General features: G+C 32.9%; 1 protein-coding gene across 6 annotated transcripts; it reads right to left on the bottom strand.

Annotated features, from left to right (window-relative positions):
• Window positions 1-1,813: 1,813 nt before the first annotated feature.
• Window positions 1,814-23,827, bottom strand: LOC128179792 (transcriptional coactivator YAP1-A-like). Of its 6 annotated transcripts, none has more exons than XM_052847380.1 (10): window positions 23,715-23,827; window positions 22,767-23,417; window positions 21,578-21,601; window positions 14,529-14,573; window positions 14,150-14,364; window positions 8,649-8,863; window positions 6,924-7,098; window positions 6,248-6,331; window positions 5,237-5,340; window positions 1,814-4,739 (listed from the first exon to the last, which is right to left on the bottom strand). In XM_052847380.1, the coding sequence occupies exons 2-10, from the start codon at window positions 23,198-23,200 to the stop codon at window positions 4,638-4,640; spliced, it is 1,398 nt and encodes a 465-aa protein (XP_052703340.1). In that variant the 5' UTR covers window positions 23,201-23,417; window positions 23,715-23,827; the 3' UTR covers window positions 1,814-4,637. The 6 variants fall into 6 exon arrangements, with proteins under 6 accessions (XP_052703340.1, XP_052703337.1, XP_052703342.1 ...); XM_052847377.1 differs by having other exon boundaries at window positions 6,248-6,334; window positions 23,715-23,825; XM_052847382.1 differs by lacking the exon at window positions 14,529-14,573 and having other exon boundaries at window positions 6,248-6,334; window positions 23,715-23,825.
• Between the last annotated feature and the right edge of the window lie 239 nt (window positions 23,828-24,066).

Consider the following 24,066-nt stretch of genomic DNA (forward strand, 5'->3'; position numbering starts at 1 on the left):
TACAAAATTAGATTATAATATATGCAGATCCCCATTCATAATTGAGAGAAAGAATGAAATTAAGAGCTACAGTGTAATGAACCGGCTGTTGATATATAGCTCGAGTCATAATTAACAGTGAAATCATGCTTAAAGAACTCCGTCAAATATAATTTGTTGGTATGTCGAGCCACCTTAAGCAGATTTAAGCACCTGATAATTTCAATTCGTAGTTACATAAATATATAACCACAATACAAATCTTTGCCTATGCATTCCTTAATTCGTATCCCCACCACATAGAATTATCAAACGAATAGACGTGAAAAGAATTTATCTATTAAGAAACAGAGTTTAATAAAGTTCAAGAAGAGTTGCACTGACCTGCTAATTACTATCTTCAATAAATAACCAACATTTTAAGTTCAAAAGGGTCCATACCTCCCTCCCCGGAACATCTAAACATTTTGACCTAAATATCTTCAAATTTTACAAAATTATGCGGTCGAAGAGCGGGTGAAGAGGAAATGCACTGACAACCTGTTCATTACTATATTCAATATAATAATGGCCAAAAATCTATGCTCAAAAGGGCCAACATTCTCAAAAAAAAATTTGGAATCGTAATTATCTGGTATTATACAAATCTACACATCGTCTTCTAAATACCTACAAATTAAGTTTTTGAAATTACGTTCAAGGGTTTCATCAAGATGAGTCGCGCTTACAAATTGCTCATTACTACACAGAATATAGTAATGGTAATAGTAAATTATTTATTATTATGCACATATACACACATCGTGTTCTTAATTCCTACAAAATTCAATGAAATTCCGTGCTAGGGTTTTAGAGTTCGTTTCTATACTCAATATACAACATTCAAAGTTCATGAGGACCAAAATTCCCAGGAAAATGATAGCGTCCGAATTCTTTGCAATATGCAAATCTTTAATTGTGTTCTAAATACCTATAAAGTTTCATGAAATTCCGTGCTAGGGTTTAAGAGGACTAAGTTGCTCTTACAAACTGTTCGTCTCAAAATTTAATAGATGGCCATTATGATATTTTTAATTTCAAAAGGCTCAAAATTCCTAGAAAAATGATGATGTTCGAATTTCCTGGTAATATGCACATCAACACAATGTAGTTGTCCTAAATGCCTACAAAATTTTTCAGAGGAATCGCGCTGACAAAAAAAGAGACAATTTAGGACTGACGGATGGGTCAACTTTAAACCTTATTTGAAAAAAAGAACTGTCCTGACCTTCTACTTTGACATGCTAGGTCTCCTGCATTGTTTTAAATACCGGTATATAGGTACAATAAAACTGACAATTCGTTGGCGATATACAATGCGGTAACCTAAACTGCTGAACCTCAATCTCAAAACGTGCAGTTTGTTTATACTTGACAAACAAACACTTAACTATATGAACAGATATCACTCCCATCAAAATTAAAATCAATACACAAAAAGCCCAGTTTTACACCAGTTTTAAAATATTTTTGTATTTAAATGGGTTTTTTTTACGTTGTATCATTAACCAAAAATCAAGGTCACTTAGAAGAGGTACAAAAACTCTAAGGATTATCAAACTTTACTTTAAATCCAATAACCCATCCCCAAAAATTACATGTTTGTGAAATGTAAATACATTGTATCTGTTTATCAAAAATACAGGCACATAAAGGTTTCTGCATTCAAGTGTGTGCAAATATCCAATAATAGCATTTTTAAAATAGGCTTATTGCATATATTTATTACACTATTGGGTCGCAGAGACAAGGAAACAAGGGCATGTGATCAAAAACCATAATAAAAGGAAGGCAGTTTTATTTTATACAATTTTTATTGCTTTTTTCATATATTTTATCTACAAATGTAAATGACCTTTCCTTTCGGGGCCATTCTTTATAATCAGTGAATTCAATGTCAGTCTCACCAGATACATATATAAAACCACTGTTACACTTCATTTACTTTGCTTCTTGAGATCTTCATATGTTATTCTATAAAGATTCGCTATACATGAAGAATGATATTATTTTTTTTTAATACAAAAGAAAACATTATGGTAAAGAATATGCTATATATAAGATAAACTATGATCATAAAACAGGCTCAGCTCTCCACAGAGTCAATAAATGGGTAATTAACAAAGTGAAGCCTATCATTGCATTTGTTTGAATTGTCATAAAAATAACATCATAAATAATCATTTTATACTTGTAGCACTTTCAACTGCATGTTAATATAAATGCGCAAAAATCTATTTTATATATATATAATGGTACATATAAAACTTTATTTTGCACTTTTGCATACATCAATATTCATAAATCTAAATATTGTTCTCCCAAGACACGTACCATTTTGAGTATAAAAAAAAATCACCACTTTGATGCAATGACATGTTAAAACTTGGGCTTGGCGGACACCAAATACTTTCCTTCAATACAAGCCTGAGAGGAGAGAAATGCAATTTTAGGCATGAATTTTTTCAGCATACAAATGATAAGGACATTGGAATGTATGTTCGTGGCTCTGCCTTATACCGTGTACAAAAAAAAATTGTCCAAAGAACATGGTATTTATCAAAATGTGTGTACCAAAATAAAATTTGACAAAAACAGCTCAACAGACACAACATGGAAGTATAATATTTAAAGGTTATAAATTTTGTCACCCTAGTGGACAAGGTTCATTCGTCAGTGACCTCTCACAATTGTCAGAAATATAGGCAACAACGAAAAATAAAATGAATGACAAAATGCTCCACTTAGAACACTAGGCAATGAGAGATCTACAATGCTCATGAACAATTGGTGTAAAAAAGATCTTGCCCCGCAAAATACATCTTGGAGCTCGATTACCTTTCTGCCTCTTCTACAGTACAAAAAATTAATAAACATTAACCAACCATAATCCTTCACCAGACTATCTTCCTTGGTTCCAATTCTGGAACATAATTATTCAAAGTCTATTTCTCCAATTGGTTGAAATGCCTTTCTGTCCAAGACTTATTTTTCTCACTTTACTCAACTCCTATCCAACCATGGTCAGATAGGAAAGGTCCCTCAAAAAATGCCTTTATGTCCAAGGATATCCCTTATTGCATACGCTAAGCATCACGGCATGACAATAAAATAGTAATTTGTACAACCTCGAAAAGAAAACAGCACTCGTATCTCATAATATTGATTAAAAATCTATGTTCATGACATTGTGCAAAATGAAAAGTTATTGGATGATACTTCAGGACAGACTGTTTTGTAATGCGTTCGGAACTATCACAGGGACAAATCAAATATCACATGCATATTAAGGCAAAAAGAACAGCAGAAAGGGAGTCAAATCTCCAGTTTCAGTAATCATGTTCAAACCATTTCTTCACAGAACTATAGCAGATGTATCTAGTTGTCCGTTTTCATGACAATTAAATGAAATAATATCAATTTGTTCACCTTTATCGCTGCCATAATTTCCACAACTGTCACATATTACAAAAACATCAAACATATAATATATAACATGAAAAGCATATAGGTACTGGTAACTCTATGTGCAAATCAAGTTTCTTTCTTTCTCTTTCTTTTTTTGTATTTGGCAGGATGCAGGACCAAAAATTTAAGGGTTTTTTTTTTTTACCTATTCAGCTAAAATTTTTATAAAAACTATGTAAAAATACCATTGTTAAAATAATGAATGAAATACTGAAAATAAACAAAACAAAAATTTCATTCCAAAAACAATGATATATCATAAAATGTAAATAAACACTATATAGCCCTTCATACAGAAAGACAGTCGAAGTTATTTATATATATATACAAAGGATCAACCCAAAAATTGTTTACAACAGTTATTTATCACATTGGTAGCCAATAAGCTAACGCCATAAACTAATAATAACTCGGTTAAAAATTTCTTAAATATAGGGTGCATAGACCAATTAAATAGTTTTTTCTCCGTGCAAATACCTACTAAATAAAAGGGACAAAAATTACAGTAATGATATTTCAACAAACTCTTTCTTTTACATAGTAACAATGATAAATATTTGACAATGCTATTCAAACAAAATAATTTCACAAATATTTACATATGCCATGACATTCAGAACAGACTCTTTGGTTGTAGTTTGATTATTTTGATTTTCAAAATTTGTTCAAGCAATATTCTACCTGCTTAAATTTTGTGATATATATAAAAAATACCTTGATCGAACTTCTGGTTACTAGTATTTTATCGTTCATGTAGAACAATACTGATCTATTAAACACTGCAGTTCTACTGGTGTATGTCTTTGCACTATTGTCATTAAAAAAATATCTATAAATCAATACACACTGGCATCGAAAAAAAAATGGCATGGAACACAAACAATAGAATGTGAGTACATGGTCAATGAATATTGATAAAGATGAAAGGAGTACAAAATATAACTCTTTTATTTCTCTTTCTCATTTTCCCTGATATTCTAACAAAAATTTTTTTTCTATTGAAAAAATAATAACGCTTTCACTAAGACAGTTCAACATTGGTTTGGCAGTACATAAGAGTCCTCTTACACTGCTACTGGAGGTCACATGACCTTGTGTCATGTGACAGAGGATTCAGAGATGCAACATGGAATATGGAGTTTGTTTCGATTTCACAGCCAAGTAAGTGAATTGTCCCCAGCCAGAATATTATCCAGTTTATTGACGTTTAACACACTTTCCATATCATTCAACAGTTCATTACTGATGTCTTCCTGGAATAACAAGTATAATATGTTATTAAGACTAATAAGAGCAGTAGTTTTATATGCATTCTTCTGCAATGAATCCTTTCAGTAAATAACAAAATAAACCATTCTTTTAAAATTATTTGGACAAAGTTTTGCCTAAAAATATTTCATCTGTCAACAATAATGTAACACTCTTATTCTTGTATTTGTTTACTGCTGTTTAAAAAAGAAATAAATATTGTAATTTCACTTCTTATTATTCATAGAGTAAATAATACTACGTAACATTTTAGTACATTGCATTCCACTATCAATTCAAAGAATTCTTTTCAAATATGAAATTTTTCAAAATCTTGAATAATGAACAACGTGCAGATAATGGTCCAATATTAAGTTCATTACTGGTTCTAGTGAGTCCAAATATGAGTCTTAGAAAGTACCAGCCACTGATATTCAGTTATGATAATAGAAAGAAGAATGTTGCTGTATAGAGCATGGAGTCCTGCTGCTATGACATTTACCTGCAAACTGGGGACCAGATCTTCACTGTCCATGTTGCTATTCTCTTCATTCCCTCCAATGTTCCCAATGTCCATATTATTGAATTCACTGTGTCTGTGTCCTCCTATCAAAACAAAACTCAAACTCATCATACTGTTCTTGACTCTTTATAAACTCCTTAGCTCATAGTAAGCATGATGGAATCAACATGAATTGGTAATTTTGAAAGCTTTTTCCTTTTACCCTTTAAGGCAAAATAAGCTAAAAGCGATATGTTCCATTACATTCGATCGTCATTTGATGTAAGAGTGATATCAAATTTTCATGACCGTTAAATTCTTGTCATTTTCAGGACATCAACTGAAGTATGATTTAGTATCTTTACTACAACAACGAATCAAGGAATAACAACTGAAAAATGAGCACAAGATCTTTTTGTTATGAATAAGTAAGTGATACACTGTTAGGCATATTATACACTGGTATTGGTTGGTCGAGTGTATACAGAGACTATACTAGGAAAGCAATACATTACACAGTTCTTCAAACAGTATCAAACTTCAGCAAGATTATATGTCAAGCCCTTATATCTTGTTACCTGTACATACAAACAACTACATCAACTGAAGACTTCAAACAAACTTTACAATGTATACCATTTTTCCCCCCATTTAACATTAATTTTCACTCTCATAAAAAATGAAGTCTTCAATTTCTGTAAGTTGAACAGGTCTGAACAAGTGTAGTTTTTATTGTAATATAGTGTAACATTTACATACATGTAGCAGAGACTAAAGGAAATTTAAATATGAAGTTTTCAACAATATTGACAAATTCCTTCCCCTGTAAGACCGTCGTACATACAAGTACTACCATGCACCAAAGTGATGCAGACTCAATTTACAAACACTGTTAAAACACACTGCTTCGTATCAAGACAAATATGACCTAGTAAACAAACCACATTTTTTCAAAAAAATTTTTTTTTGACACTTGTAGAAAGGAGGAAAGAGTTGAAGGGGACAAATTACCTCCATCTTGTTCCATTTCGCTGACGTTACTTAGGAAATCTTCAGGAGTTCGAGAGAGGCCATATGGAGTCCCCGTACCCATACCTCCTTAATTTAAAACAGAAAACACTTTCTTAGCATGGTTAATTGGTTAATTAACTCTGAAGTTAAATGTAATAAACTTTTGAATGCCTATCTTTGATTGAATGCTGATTTTTATTTATTTTTTTTAAAAATCAAATTTCTAGCATCTTTTTAAAAGTAAAGTTATTTATAAAAATCTTTTAAAAAATTTTTGATTGAAAACTTTCTACGATATTTTCAAAAAAATATAACATCATGTCTCTTTGTTTTCAAAGTGGATGCACTTTTTTAAATGACAGTACAATTCTAAAGACAAGAAAATGCTACGATAAAAAGGATGAAACTTCTTTTATTTATGTGCCTTATCATTGAAGCTTTAAAATTAGTTATGTAACTATATGAGAGCAAAAAAAATTTTTTTTAGTAAAAAAAAAAATTATAACATACACAATCAACCTACACCTTAAAAGGCCACATGGATAAGAGTTACAATGTTACAGCACTAGTACATGAGAGGTACAAGTTGGCAGTGTGTTATTGGTGAAGAAACAAAGAAAAAATAATGAACTCGACCTTCCAAAACCACCGCACGGGCACCGAGAGTTGTACTTACCGACGCCACTGTCGGAACTCTCCTGCTTGATGTGATTGGCTGACACGTTGGACTGCCCCAGGAATGGGTCGGCCACCGTTGTCATCTCCATAGACTGGGATATCACAATGCCTTGAGAAGTTGGCGGGTTATCGTGTATCTGCTGCTGCTGCATCTGCGCTCTCAGTAACATTTCCTGTTATTCAATAAGAAGCATGCACCTTAACATATTTACATAACTACTTAAATATCAACCCCAATCTTTTGTTTTAAGAATTAATCTGTTTTCTTTGTGAAGTCATGCAAATCTATGGAATATGAGGGTCAATCAAAAAATACGAAGACTTTTGTAATAGCTATGTTACTTGACGTCTTATAACTACCAGTATTTAATTTAGTAGACATAATTTAGTAATAGTTTCAAACAATTTGATATCCAAAAAGTTAATATATTCCTTTATTTCTAAGGATAATTTAAAATCTAATCCTGCAAAATTGAGGTCATGGCGCACGGTCAAAATTTGTGTTATGACAACAATAAACCATATTATGTTTAAAGTAATATCTCCATAACTTGGGCATAAAACCAAATAATATCTAAACTTCGAATTAAGAATTGTCATCAGTCGTTAAGAACTGTGAAAATGCTCAATGGTGCAAAAAATAAGTCAAAAATTATTTGTAAGTTTGTGTTTAACTATGTTACATTTTTTAGGGTGGTGGTATTTGTATTTTGAACATCGATCGTAAGTACAAATAGAGTAGAATATCTGTATATACTTGGTCAAAAGAATAAACAACATCATCAGATGTTCAGAGATTTTTTTTTTACAGTAAACGAAGAGGCATGTGGTAAAAATTTTTTAAAAAATTGGAGGAACTAACGTATGATTTTTGAACAAATGTGAACAAATTAGATGTCAAGATATATAGTGCCGATTTCAATTGTGTGGTGAAAAGAAAAAAGTCTCAGGGTGATATAAAGATTGGGTATTTCTATTAACAGTGCGTGCATAATTTTACATCATCTTTTCAACGTTACCGTGTGCCATTGTGACGAAACATGTTGTTTTTAAAATCAGGTATCAAAAATACCTTTTCATCAAATAGAATGAAACTTCGTATATCAATAAAAGAAGTGTTTGTGTATAAATTAATCTGCTAGATATGACTATTATGAAAAATATATGATACACAGCCACATTGTCTTTGTATTTTTTTTATTAACCCTCTTAGCTACTTGATGCAATTATAAACACTAAACAGGAATGCTACAATCACTTTGAAAAGAAGTAAAAGTAAATTCTTTATTAGCTCCAATATCTTTGGACAAATCATCTATTAACCTAAATGTGATTGCTTAATGTTGACTGTATTTCAACATTATTTTCCTATTAAACATAACTAGTTGGTACAATGTGCCCATTTCATAGTACAATTCTACTTCTAAAGAGAGATATTTCTAACTCTATTTGATGTGGGATTGAAATGACTTACAGCTCAGCAAAATGCAATTGATTTTTACATTGAAAAATGTCAATTTTATTTATTAAAGTAAATTTGAAGTCTTAAAATGATTTTATTATGGACATACTATTCAACATATCGGTCCTTTAATAACTAAATTTTAAACTAAATATCTCATCCTCTCTTGGTATGCCAAATATACTAGACATTTCATTTTAGGAATATACGCATTACATTTTTTTTTTTTCAAATCATATCTTAGGCTGAGACTACCCTTACCTGATGCTGTAGGTCTTCTTGCCTCTTGCGCAGTAATTCTTTCTCCATCTGAATTTTTGAGAACTGAACTGAGGCTGGAGATTTCGCACCCATTCGGTTGACCGGGGGTTGCACGGGAGGGGGTTGTCCCATCCGCGCGTTCATCTGTCTCTGCACCTGTTGTTGAACACTTTGGGGTTGGGAGGTGCTGAGTCGTAACTGCTGAAGTTGTTCAGCTAAAAAGAAATTTAATTATTGTTTACATATATATAATGAAAAAGACAAAAGAAAAATGTATTAACATTACATTACAACAAAATCATGAATTTCAATTGCAGTATTCATTTCTGTTGATTTCTAAGATAACTTTTTCCTATGAATTTGAACACTGTCGTGTATCCGCGCCGGTAGTGACGTGTTTGGATAAAGTGAAAATGGTGGTTCCGTTTGCTTCTTGATAAGTTTTCGTGTTATTTAAGGCTTATATTGTCTACTTTTACACGAAAAAGATCGTCAAATCTATTTAAAAGTGTATAAAATCTTTAAAGTTCTACGAATTTTATGTTAAAATTATGTAAATAAGCAGTTTATGTCGATTAATTGTGAACAACGGAACAGGTTTGGATGACCTTGTTTTTCAAAATAGGATCGGTTTGGATACGCATCTGATACGGTTTGGATGTAATTAATTTGTGAGTGTAAATAGTTCCTTTAATTATCCCCTCGCGAAGGGGATATACCATCGCTACTATGCGATATACATGCCCTCACTGAAAAGCATGCTGATATCGTCATGTGATAGACATATGAAGTCACATTGTTTAAAAAAATAAACATACACGTTAAAGACTTGTGCATTTAAGCCAACAAAACTTAATATACCGTAATTTGAATTTCAATTTTACACACGCTCCAAATAACTTGCAATTGGCTTATAAAAATTGCATACAGATTGCTTTACAGATATGTTAAGTCTATTATATAATCATTCCATCGATATTAATTTCGAAAGATTCAGCCTTACCAAAATCTGTACCGACACAAAAAACATGTGTTTAAGACAGTTTCAATTGTTATGCCTCTATATCGTTATCGGCTTTAAACGTGAAAACGTCAAACAATCAAAAGAGATCAGTCAAATACAGAATTATACCAACTTTAAAAAGTTTAAAGTCTGTAAAATCATCTAATGATACAAATATTTTTTTTCTTTTAAAATTGAAACGATATAATACATCGATACACTGCACAGAACAAACCGTGATAACGTGGATATTTTTAATTATTGGTATCCTGATATGGGTTTCATGAAAATGAAAAAAAATTCTCTTTTGACACAGAATATTTAACTTATCCAACATTATACTTGTCTATTTTTCTAAATTAAACATAGGTAATCACAGATTACAAAGCTCACCGAGATGAGACATCACCTTTATGAGACCACTTTTATCATATTAAATGAAAATCATACTTTATGATCTTGGATATTCATGGATTCTGTTTTGACACAATATCGTATATCATCTGTTAAAAAATTGTATGATAATCATATGTTCATATGTTAATCAATACAATTATATAAAATTAAATATTGCATCCTATCATATTTACAACATATATCATATAATACAATAAAATACCATAATAAACAATGATGAGATCATAACGTATGATATGACATTGTATTGTGTTATACATTATTGTATTTGATCACATAATACAATATCATAATATATAAAACAATATAGTATTATATTACAATATCATATTACATAATACATCATAACATTGAAACATATATTATATTGTATAATATAGTATGATATTGTATGATACTGTATCATTTTTGAAACATAATATGATATTGTATCATATGATACAATTTAATTTGATACAACATTGTATCATATCAAATGATACAATATTTATTTATGTGATAAAGTAAAATATATCATACAACATTATATTATATATATCATTGTATCATATGATACAATGATATATTTTACAATATCATACAATACACTTCATGTGATATGATAATATATCATATTATAAACCAATATCATATAATACAATATTGTATGATACGATATTATATAATATTACATTATCATATTATACAATTTCATGTGATATAATTCTATATCACAGAAACTAATATCATATTATACAATATTGTATGATACAATATTATAGAATATACAATATTGTATCATAGGATACAATATTATATTTTGCAATATCTTATGTAATAGTATCATGTGATAAAATAATAAATTAATAATACAATATAATATTATACAATATTGTATCATAATATACAATACTATACATAACGATATCATGTTACAATATCATAAAATATCAAAAAAATTGATACAATATCATATCGTATCATATAACTTTTTATAATATTACATATGATATTATATTGTATCATATTAAACAATATTGTTTTATACCATACAATACTATATCATAGGAATCATGTTATATCATTTATCAACAAACACATCTATCTATCAAGCAGGTTTGAGTGAGGTAGGAGATTTCTTTAGCATCCTTGATAATGGAGATCAGGCTCTGCATCTGAAGCAACCTCTGCGTTTCATTAATAATATAGTTAAATCAACTATGCAAGCTATCATCTAATAGTCTATAAAACATGTGACCTGTTCCAAAAAAACTAAATCTCATCCAGCATCCGACACCTATGGCTCAGATTCAGCATTCAAGCCTGTCAGGTGCATCAGTATACATAAGACGCATCTCCATGCAAGTTTGGTGAAGTTCAGACCAGTAATAACTAAGATGTATTTTTTAGCATCCTTGATAATGGAGATCAAGCTCTGCATCTGAAGCTTCCTCTGTGATTAATTCATATTACAGTTTAATCAACAATGCAAGTTTGAAATAGTACTATTATCTATTAAACATGTGACCTGTTCCAAAAAACTTAACCATATCCAGCATCTGAAACCTATGGCTCAGACTCAGCATTCAAGCCCGTCAGGTGCATCAGTATCATAAGACGCACCATCCATGGAAGTCTTGTGTAGTTAGGACAAGTAATAACTAAGATATAATCATCAGAGGGCACCCGTTTCATAAACTTTAATCAGCTCTAAAAACCTTAACCTCCTCCAGCATCCGAAACCTATGGCTCAGATTCAGCATTCAAGCCTGTCTGGTGCATCAGTATCATAAGACACACCATCAATGCAAGTTTGGTGAAGTACGGACCAGCAGTAACTTAGATATTGCTATCAAAGGGCACCTGCAACAAAAACTTTAACCTGCTCCAAAAACCTTAACCTCCTCCAGCATCCGAAACCTATAGCTCAGATTCAGCACTCAAGCCTGTTGGGTGCATCAGTATCATAAGACACACCATCCATGCAAGTTTGGTGAAGTACGGACCTGCAGTAACTTAGATATTGCTATCAAAGGGCACCTGCAACAAAAACTTTAACCTGGTCCAACAACCTTAACCTCCTCCAGCATCTGAAATTTAGGACTCAGATTCAGCATCCAAGTCTTTGAAGTCCATAAGTAGGTCCAGATGCATCATCCATGCAAGTTTGGTGAAGATAGGACAAGTAATAGCTTAGATACAGGACCTGCAACAAAAACTTTAACCAGGTCCGGACGCCGACGCCGACGCCGAGGGTATAGCATAAGCTCCCCCTGACTTCGTCTCGGTGAGCTAAAAATTGAAACGTTCCCAAACAACTTCTTAGTTTTGCAACAGCCTAACAACTTTGCTTTGGCAAATTTTTAACTGACATTTTTATCATTATACTTTCATGTTAAATACTAACGCGGGTTTTGTACTTTTTCTGGAGTGACACCACCTTCATTTCCCGCATGAGTCACCAAAACCTCTTGATATACATAGATACATATTTATTGTTTTGATTTTCTTGTGAGAATTATGATTGAATAAAATTTAATGTACATATAAAATGGCGATGTTTACTTAGGTCTCGTCATCACTTGAATTTTTTGGACCAACTATTTCTAACAACAGAGTAAATATATGGCTTGGCAGACATCTATGGTACTTTGTAATATATCAGTATAATCACTGGGAGTGAAATAATTGTAGAACTTCCTTTGTCTAGCGATGTACAGGCTTGGTATTGAATGTAAACGAGGCTCACTTTCATAATATTATTACCAAGCATGTTCTCCGTTAAACGTACTTCACGATTATAAATATCATTTCAGAATAACTAAAAAACACATCATATAGTCGCTTGCCATAAAAGTAGTAGATAGTTGTCTGTTAAGGTGTGTATATGATATATATATTGCTGTTCAGGTTAAAGGTGAAAAACTTATATTTTCTTTATAATTCAAAATTAAAGAAAGTATTCTTTTGAAATGGCAGTAAAAAAAAACTTGATATAACTATATTTACATTTTCAATGTCTTTTCATTTGATAACGCTAAGTATCAATTTGTTCATATTCAGTCCAATAAATTCAAATGACGTTTGCTTATTAAAATATTTAAAATTACAATTGCTGTGAATTAAATTAATATAAGTAATAAGGAATCATTCTTTCGATATATAAACTTATAGTCATCCAGTTTTAGTTCCCTTCGAACATGTGGAAGTATTTTGGTTTTATAATATGTCATTATAATATTATATAAAAATATTAAAAATCCTAAAACTTTAAATTATTCAAACCGTACCATTTGCACAATTGATATTTTAGCATCCAAACCGGAATGATTTATTTATCCAAACCGTACTACTTCTTTAGCAGGTGCATGAAGTTATTGCTATTTTTATACATATTAATGTATTAAAAAGACATCGGTTTGGTTTTATTTGGTTAATGCAATGTTTTAAATTAATTTTGGCTGCTTCAGATTTTTAGTATGTGTTATATTATCTACGTAATCTAGAAATAGTTCTTGGTTTTAGCGTTAAAATGACACGTTAACGATTGATTTTTCTACAAATAAGTCGTTTTTATAAACGATGAACGAAAATAACTCACACTCTTTTCAACTGCAAAACCTTCAGAAAAATATGAATGACTATTACGATATTTTAATTAATATTTACCCCATTGTCGATAGAAAAAAGGACACAACACTCATTGTTTTTGCAATGGATACGCCATTTTCACGTTATCCAAACATGTCACTACCAGCGCGGATACACGACAGTGTTTGAATATCCAGACAGACTAAAAATGTTACATTATTAATTTTAATAATTACATAAAGGTGAACCACAAAATCAAACAACTAACAATTTTTATCAGAAACCACAAAAATTAAATCCTACAAAAATTATCAAGAAATTACAATGCAGAAAAAATTGCATAAGAAATTATTACAAAGAAAGCCTGTTCAAAGCCACCAGTAGTAAAACTTTTATCAAAAGACAAAGCTTAGTAATATCTACAAATTTATAACCATATGGCAGCCATATTAATTAGGGAGATTTGTGAGATCACCATAGATCAAAAGGACCACAAAAACTAGATACTTACGTATGCGTGGGTCGTACCAACTCGTGGTGCGTTCTATGTGGTTGATGAAGTAGATATCCCCCTCGGGGGTGGAGGCTTGTTCCCACCCGTGTGGGAGGGGTCCCAGGTTCTGGAGAGACACGTTGGGGGACTGGGAGTTGGGCGGTGTGCGACTGTTGAGGGCGTTAGAGCTGCCTTTCCTGGGGTCTTGCCAGGTGGTGATCTGGGTTAAGTGACTAAAACAGACAGAATAACTCTCATTAAAATCAGTCCATGCTTTTTTTTTCTTTAGCTTCAAACGCTGCATGGCTGATGGGTGGATAAGATATTTTGTATGTAAAATGTTCAAAGCTTGATTTGATTTTGTATAAGCCTATAAACTGCTTAAATTTTTATTCACCCTTCATTGTCCATTGGCAATAACATTTCTTTGCCTTTGTCTATCCTGAATATAGATACATGTATTTTAAAATTCATATCCAAATAAATATCATAATAAACATACACAGTCATGGTTTTGTTTACAAATATCTAAACATTTTCACAACATTGATTAATAAATTAAAATTTGCATATCAAGACACTTGAAGACTTTAAAAGCAATCAATATCAAGTACTAAGTGGCATTCTATTGGACAATGGATTCAACAATTTTTTGAAGAGTTTATTTCCTGTCATTGCTTTTAACCTCAAAATCGGCACAAAATTGAGTGCTCTTAGTGTAAACTGGGTCACAGGTGCCTCAGGCTGCAGATAAAGTGAATGATTCAGAAGCAGACAGATCCTTGCTGCCAAGTCATGCTTCATTGAATCTTTCCACCTCCCCCCGTTCACTTCTGCTCCCAGCGCCAGGTCTCAAGAGCACAAACTCATTCATCTGGTCAAAAGTCATCTCTTCCGAACATGAGCCAAAACAAACTCCTTCATGAGGCGAGTTTATTTGCTACTAGTTGCAATTAGTTCATGATTCATTCATGTTTTCTGCAGTTATGTAGTTGGCTGGAGCAGAATTGTGGCCAATGCTGTGATTATATTTTAGTTCAAGCCAACATCACAGTTCTCATTCAATCATATGTTCCCAATCAAGTTATTACTAATAATGCATAGCACAGTGCTATAAGCTTTAAATGAGGGCTTAAACTTCTGCACAATTAAGGGGCAATGGTAAAAACTTTATGGTCAAAATATCTGAGCAGTATGCTCATCAGAAATGTTATCACTGATCTGTAGACAAGAATGAGCAATTTATACAACTGAGGGTGGAGATTCAAAACTCCTGGTTTTTTCCCATGCATCTCCAGTAAGTTATCAGAACTGCCTCCTAAATAAAGCAATTCAGAGCATGATCTGAAGTTTAAAATGCCGCTCTCGTGAGTAATAGAAAATTACTGACTGTCACAGAAGGATTTTTATATGCACCTCTATATATAAATACATATATAGATACAGTTTTTAATGATCAACCAAATGAACAATACTTGCTTTTGAAACTTGACTGTTTATTCTGAACATTGTCACTTTAATTCTCTCAATCAATAAATTTACCCCTGACAATACAATGTAAAACACAATATTTGGACAGATTATTATCTAAATCCAGAGAATGTGTATATAAAATGTTATCACTTTAATCTTTTTTTATCAGCTTGTTCCCTTTTCATGTCCTTTTTATTACCTACAGATATTGAGGAAAAGAGTCAAACATGTTATTTGTTCACGAGTGTGACAAGTACACAAACAGTCCCAAGGCTAAAATTAGCTTGAATGACATCCAAACAATATCAGATTAAGGAGAAATTTAAGGCTTAAACAAGTGCCAAACCAAACTTCGACTTCCAACAAAACAAAATGGACCCCTCACGTTTTCCCCCCACCTAACTTCAGTTTTGGTGGCCACAAGCAGGCCTCCCACCATGATCCCTATCAGAGATTTCATTCAAGCACCTGTAACAAATGCAATAAAGAACAATCTGTGCTAAGACACAGAGTCTTGTATTCTATCAAAGAGGTTTTTTTTTCTTCCCAACATGCGAAACAAATATACTATCTGAAGACATGGGATTCCCAAAGATGATCTTTTTGGCCTTTGGAATTTGGACTGCATTCCTTTCTGCTTTGTACACATCCGTATTTGGTAATTCTGCCAAATTCCTATAACATTCCAATGCCACACACACACCTGTCTTTTTTGTGCACAGGTAACAAAAAGCTGTTCTCTTATACAGGATGTCACACTATCTCTAATGCATTCAGCCAATAAGTTTGCCAATGCCATGCCTGTATTCGTGCACACTGATAACACGAAACTTGCAAAATCATAACCATCAAAAAGAAATGAAGGATAAAAGATATTTCCCCACTGAAGCTAAAGGTAATACAGAACCCCCCTGGATCCCAATTATCTCTTGCGCTGGAGTGTCTAAGTGCAAGTCCCTGACGCTGCATTTAAATCCTTGTTTATATCAGGGTATTGATAATCACAGAAAATCTACCATAGCTCTGAATCTACAAAGTAGCCTATTTCAAAGTTAAAGACAATTACTCCTTTGTAATAGACAAATTTAAGATACAATATATGAAGCTGTTTTCTTTCAGCATGGATTCATGTTTTTCTTGTGCTGCATTATAAGTTTGTTTGAGATAATCCATGTACATATCTGCCTCAGCTATTTTCAAAATGCCATAGTAATTAGTTTTAAAAACTACACTTATCAAAAACTGTTTCCTTGCTTCAAAATAGAAACAAGGTATTTAAAGTATGTGAAATCAGTTGTATATGTATGTACACATGGCCCCCAACTTTAGATTATCAGAAAAGTGCACGCATTGGCAGTTTTAAAAGAATGACAGAAAAACCACAGAGTATGTGTTTTGAAACTGAACGAGACGCCATCAACAATCAAGTGTATTGTTCAGAGTTAAAAAATTTCACTTTCACTGCAAGTTCATCAGTGAAGTCCAAATATATCACTTGATAAGTACAATATGTATTGATGAAGTAAAAAATGTCACCATCAGCACAATTTTGTATCAATAGTTTACATCTTAACATGTAAATACATGTATATATATATATATATAAAGTACCCTTGTCACCAGCACACACATCTGAAATCCATAGATGGTATTGCAGTAACCCTCACTATGAGATAAATATCATATCTTATTGAACTTTTTTTTAATTTCATGGGTAAATCATCCCCTAGCTATTTAAGATTAGCTCCCTCAGACGTATGAAACTGGAAAATAACTATAAAACAAATCAACTGAATTGATCATTCTTCTAGATACACCATGTGTGAAACTGACAGTTATACTTTTCATTTAAAACCAAATCAAGTGAAATAACCACAAACAAGAAAACAAACAGAATTTGACCTAGCTTAACACATTTTTTCGCTCAAAACTAGATTCTTCATCAGAAGGCTGTTTTGGTAAGAGCACTGAGAAGATTTGAGGCCCCCACTTTGTCTGCTGTTTGTGTGTATGTTGGAACACAAAACCCTGGGTGGTTTCAGACAAAGACCCGATGATTGATACTGTCAAGTAATTACACAGTCGCACACGGGGTAAATCCAACGCAAAATCTCACAGTCGCATGGGTTTACAATGAACCTATCTTTCTTCTCTCTCCCTCTCCTTATCGTCTTTCAAATACCCCCCATTAAACAAGATACACAGAAGTGTTCTAAAAGCCTATGTGTGTACCTTGCAGAACAAAAAGAACCCCCATTAAAGGCCACTAACCTTTTAACTCTCATAAAATGGACTGTTTGTATGGTTATATTTTGAACAATGCGACATATTTTCTAAATTATCCATGAAATCAAAGCTGTGAATTTTTAACATTAATCAAGATTGTAATATATTACTTATAAGTGAAATGAAATAAATAAATGAAATTTTGCAAAATGAAGCAGTGGAAATAAATTTCAAATGTACTGTATGTAAATTATTAAATGCATTTTATGCATCATTCTATAGACATGTCAGAAAGTTTGGTTTAAAACAGATGAATCATGAAAAGTGATAACATTGTTGACATTTTATTCAGAATCATGCAGATGAAATCTGAGTGGCAGCCCTCTGCAACAACTACCAAATAAAGTTTGCCATTTCAGGATCACACCTTGACATAACTACAAAGCTGAAATACAGGGCCATTACAACCTTTTTACACCTCCCAAATCCAGAGATTATCAAAATGTTCCTCTACACCCCCTGTCTAATAATGTGTGCTGACACACCGTTAGTGATCTATCTTCTTAATAAGACACCATTAGCTGTATGTAAAGCCACCCTCAGCATTACTCAACCAGGCTCATCCATCTCCATCCATTCTTACCAGTGTTTACAAACTCAGAGGCTTTGCATTTATTTACTTGATTCAAAAATACTCAAGTGGTATAATAAACATGGGAGAATACACCTTCCGACACACCAGTGATTTGTTCAGCTGTTTGAGTTGGACCGGGTCCAGACAAAATGGAACAAGCGTCTGCCAAGTTTCTACAACTCACCCAGACACAAACAGAATCATAATATTGGAGTCAGAGTTATTACTACCGCAGTCACTGACACAGTTTCTCCTATGTATTACTTCAAAATTCAGGTTTCGGTTTGTTTGTTATTCATTTGATCATTTGATCTTGCAAGGCAATTCAATTATATACAAACTTATAACCTTCTAAACTGGAGACATAAAATATGCACACAAGTAAATAAACTTTCCTCTTGGCCATGCACTCCCAAATGCACATGCATGTACTACATAATGATACTTCAAACAATTTTTATTTTTCCCCGTATCAAATCTCTCCAGGAGGTTTACTAAAAGAACATTTATCATCAAGAAAGCTGTCATAAAGACACCAGAATATGAATTGCTAGACAGATCTCCTGTACCCAATACACAACGAACACAAGACTTAGATATCCTGCAGTTACACACAGATCGCCTTTTTTTTTATCTCCAGGATCACATGACCTAAACATGGGTTCTGGTACAGAAGCCTGGGAGATGATCGTTCAGTATCCGCCTTGCATTAGCTGTACAGCAGGTGCTTTTTAACAAACTCAACTTCTCATAATGCACTTGGGGAAGAAATTGATAATGCAACCATGGGTGGTTAACCCTAAGAAAAAAAATTCTTTATCTCTTCACCAAAGTCTCTTACTCACTAATGAGTTTAAAGATTACCAAGATTATGTTGTTTTCTGTAAAGTATTACCTGAAAAAACACAGGAGTAATTAAATGGAAACTGGTGTAATAATGTAGACATTGTATGTGTAATGAAAGTTACAATGAAACTGAAATTCTGAACCAATCCTGAACAACTACTATAACCAAACACACTATCTCTCGTCCCATCAAACTTTGACCCACTGTCACAAAGTGCCTTCCTTGACCACGACTTCCACCAAGTAACCTAGCTATAGCCAGAGTGGACATTGTGTTTACAATATATATGCATGACTTATCAGAGTGCAAACTAATACTGCCCCATTTCTGGTTAGATTACACTTCCCCACGTGTATTATATACCCAGAAATATGATAACTAATGCTTAAATCTGATCTCTTGTGTCACATGGGGCTCTGCACACCTATCATATACCTTGATCTCCCCTGTGACTATCATTAACATGATGACAGGTAAAAATATACATAGTGCACTGATACTAAGAGGTATACAAAACAAGCCATGCACAATCCCGGCTTTAGTTTTTCGAAATACAAATACCTATGCCATGGAATATGTCATGTATAATGCATATAATCATATGGTTACCTAAGGCTGTACACTATACCTAATACAACACATCTCATAATCTGTTGCTTTTTTTTTCTTTATCTAAAAAGCAGACAGCCTTTGGCACAAGTAAAATTACTTCACAGGACCTAATAAAACTATAACGTTCACAAGATCAAACGCTGGCCATGGTAATCCCCATCAAATTTAAAACTTCATTACGTACCAAAGTCATAACCTTTTATCCCATATATATAAAAGATCAAACAGATGGGGCTTATCATCAAATTGTTATTTTCTGAACCGGCAATTAAGCAAGCTGAAAAACAAACACTTCAAGCAAAAAGCAAGAGTTAATGAAATCACTGTCTTGAATCAAAACAAACTTTTTTTTTCACCCTTTTTCTTGGGCCAATGACCTAGATTACAATCAGAAACATGATATATTTTTATGGCCTATTGCTGAATTATCTGAGGAATATTAGAGCTGTTATGAATATGTAATAAGTGTATTTTGTGAGGACGACCACTTTAATCCATCAGGTGCATATATTTACTGTCACTATTCCCTGAGACGGGACCAGTTAATGCCAGAACGCCAGAGAACCGAGGCCACGAAGTACAACTGTCTCCCTCAAAGTTAAATAATGTACATAAATATAGCAGACGTCTTCACGATTTTTAATACTAACATGTACAAACTCTTCATGCAGGAATTTTAATCACACAATGATCAGACTAAACTTAACAAAATGCAATACGGTAAAGCAGGAAAAGACGACCAAAAATTTAACTGAGTGGTACTAATAAAAGATTCCAAATCAAACTGAATCAAAGGAGAACTACTGCAGATACATATTATGTTACATTTATTCACATTTCTTTCACAAATCATGCTTACATACATAAAAATAATCCTTCAAAGTATACATGCACCAGTGTTTATGGAATGTCTTTAAAAGTAATTGTACTTTTTAAAGTTACTTTTAGTGTACGTCTACTCCTAAAGGACATGGAATATGTCTTCATAAAGTATCATCATCAACAAATTTCAAACCTACATTCTACATTTTACTCTCTTCAGTCAGAAAGTTGTACTTGGTGTATTGTGAAGTGCAATGCACCCTGATTAACCCCGATCACTAATCCATAGCAATTTCAATAATAAGACCCTTCAGTCGCGCTATGTGTTTTATCTTCCCGAGTTTTGTTTTGGGCATTCCCATTAATTGACTAAAAAAATAGCAACATCAAACGGTTGATTTATCAAACATGATAATGAGAAAAAAGAAGAGAATAACAGTGTGGTGTTATTCTCTAATACAGAATCTCAAAATCCTCCCTCTGAGATAACTGAAAAAGTTCCGAGGAACAGTACAATTCAATCTTGATGAAATTATTCTCTTTTTAATACTGATGTTGGAAATCACTTAATAAATAGACTGGGAAACACAAATTGAAGGTCACAAATTGCCAAAAACATTCAGGATATGCACAGATATATATATGGCTGGATAATATACAGATGTACACATTAGGTATTACTATATTATAAATATATACAAGCACATAGATACTGGTGCATGTATTTCTAAGTTCAAACTGGTAATGTCTTTTCTGGAAAGCATTATCCTGACTAGTTGAGATTAAATGTGGATAAATTTATGCTCTTCCTCTACAAAGGAGACATACTTACTTATATAAATTCTTTTCTGATGTACTGCAGCATAAAAGATTCCAAATTAGAAAAAAAATCAGTCATTTTTCTTTTCCTTTTTCCCCTCTTTTACATTCAAAATGAGAACAAAAATTAAATCAAAGAAAAAAAAAACAATATAGGATGTTAAAAATCTGTCAAGTAATGCACACTAGATCAACAAGTCAGAAAAAGATGCTGGAAGCAACGGCATCAGCTAAATGTTGGAGGAGCTGAAATGGAAAAGAGAAGCTGCAAGTACATGTGTCAACATTAGTATTAACATGTACATACACTTCATCTTATCACAGCCAACTTGTCATGCTACATGTTCAGAAAGGACAGTATATTGATTGGGAAATCAAAAGGGGGATGGGATACAGGGTTTAACTTCAAGGGTGTAGGCCTGCATACAGTTCTTGAGAGGGAGAATATTCTTTGATTTCTGCCATTTCGTCTTGCAAAAACCTGATTCTATATCTGGCAACCATTCTCTTGTTATAATGTATTTAATATCACAATCAAATTATTCAGATTTAAGACAGCCAATTGAAACGAGCAAACCTGCTAACTTGAGCAAGTTAAAATCAAACCTGTCAAATTGCGGGTTGACTTATTTCAAACTCAGAGTCACGTTGAGCAACCAGAGTCTGATACTGACTGTTTTTAAGGTGAGGCTCAAATGCATATTAATTGAATGGAATTGAATGGAAGTTTTGTAACATGATATCATGTATGAATGTTACAAGTAAAGTATAGATGATTGTTAAATTCTTTAACACATATGTACAACAATGTCGATTAAACAAAATTTATACTTTAACAGTGTGAAGTCTGGTGACAACCATTAAAAGGGTACGAAATGTTGCAGCAACTTCTGTTACCCGAGTGATTCAGTGAGCCTTTTTAAAACTGAGCAATAAGGTGCAACTGTCGATTGACCATCACCAAAATAAAGATCTGCTACTAGCCTGACTCTTTGCTTGTGCATTACTTCATCATCATTTACTCATGTTAATTGCTAATGATACATACACACAAAATTGATAACAAAATGTCATAATCTGATAATATCATTTATGACTCAAAATAGTGAAGTTACGAAAAGATCTGCACACAATATCACATACAAAAAATATATATAAAAGTTCATTTACTTGAAAGTACCTAAATGAAATTTGCCACTTACTTCAAATAATATCTTTGTCCATCTTGAGTTTTCGCCATTTCCCAACCTGGGGGAAGGGGTTCACTTTCTATGGGATCCAACAGGGCATCACAAGAGCGCTGTCTGGCGTGGCTGGGAGGCTGAGGGACCGCCGAAAGACTTTGTTGTAGGGTGGCGGGCGAGGAGTGTGCCCTCATGTGAGCCCCCATGCCGGGGTTCATTTGTCCAGGAAAACCTGTCGAGTCATTGCTACCTTGTTTCATATGACCAGGTCGGGAAGATTTTGGCTCATGAAAAAACGACTCGGGTAATTTTCTTTGACGGAAGGGAATTTGTCCCCCGAGTTCGGAGTTTGGGTTAGCTGCGTATTGAAAAAGTGCTTCAAGTTCATTTCCACTGTTTTCCCTCACATGCACTACCTGTGTACCTTTCCGTTCTTGCATGTCCTGCGACATTTTGACGATCCAAAAATACAACACACGCTCAAACGAAAGGTCAGAAGAGTTTTTGGCTGCTCATAGATCCTATCATAAACGAAAATTGTGGCGAAATCTTGAACTTCCTTTGAACTTTCAAAGAATGGAGGACACCATTACGAGTTGAACGAAAAATTTAGCCAAGCCTCATCACAATAAACACACGAAAATTTGCATTGCGCAGGACAAAATAGCTCTACAAATACACAAGTAATTTGTTATAAATACTTGATATGAAGAGATTTTTTCTGATAAAATGATATGAATAATAAGAGTTTAATCATAAAAGCTGATGTAAAACAAATTAAATACATGCATTGAAAAAAATAAATAAACTTCTGCAGATTTACCTGTGAACTACTTTTACTCATAAACGTATATTCCTACATCACATTTTTTCATTGACGTCATCAACGTATATCCCAAAGAACAGTATTTGCCCCCCAAAAAGAAGGATTTTTTGCAGCATATGCTGTAATAAGAATATTCTTACCTCTTTTTGATGAATCTGTGTCTCCGAATAAGCTGAAATCTTCAAACGGGACAGTATTGAAGCCCCGCCTACATTCTTCCATATAAGGAGTGTCTCATAAGAACCGAACGCCAATCAAAATGTGGCCGAATTATTTATCAATGGAAAGGCAAAGATTTGAGTGTAGGTGGAAATGAATCATATTTGGCAAAAAAATAAAACGGGTTTCATACCCTTTAAGTAATGTGTACATGCATTGTATAGACTACCCTCGGAGCATTTATAATCAAAGCAATCTACTCGATCTGTTAATCAAAAGTTTACCGCATGCATGATCACCTTTTAATATCAAGGTAAATGCATATTAAAGACT

Source organism: Crassostrea angulata, chromosome 4 (assembly GCF_025612915.1).
Source record: "Crassostrea angulata isolate pt1a10 chromosome 4, ASM2561291v2, whole genome shotgun sequence".
NCBI lineage: Eukaryota > Metazoa > Mollusca > Bivalvia > Ostreida > Ostreidae > Magallana > Magallana angulata.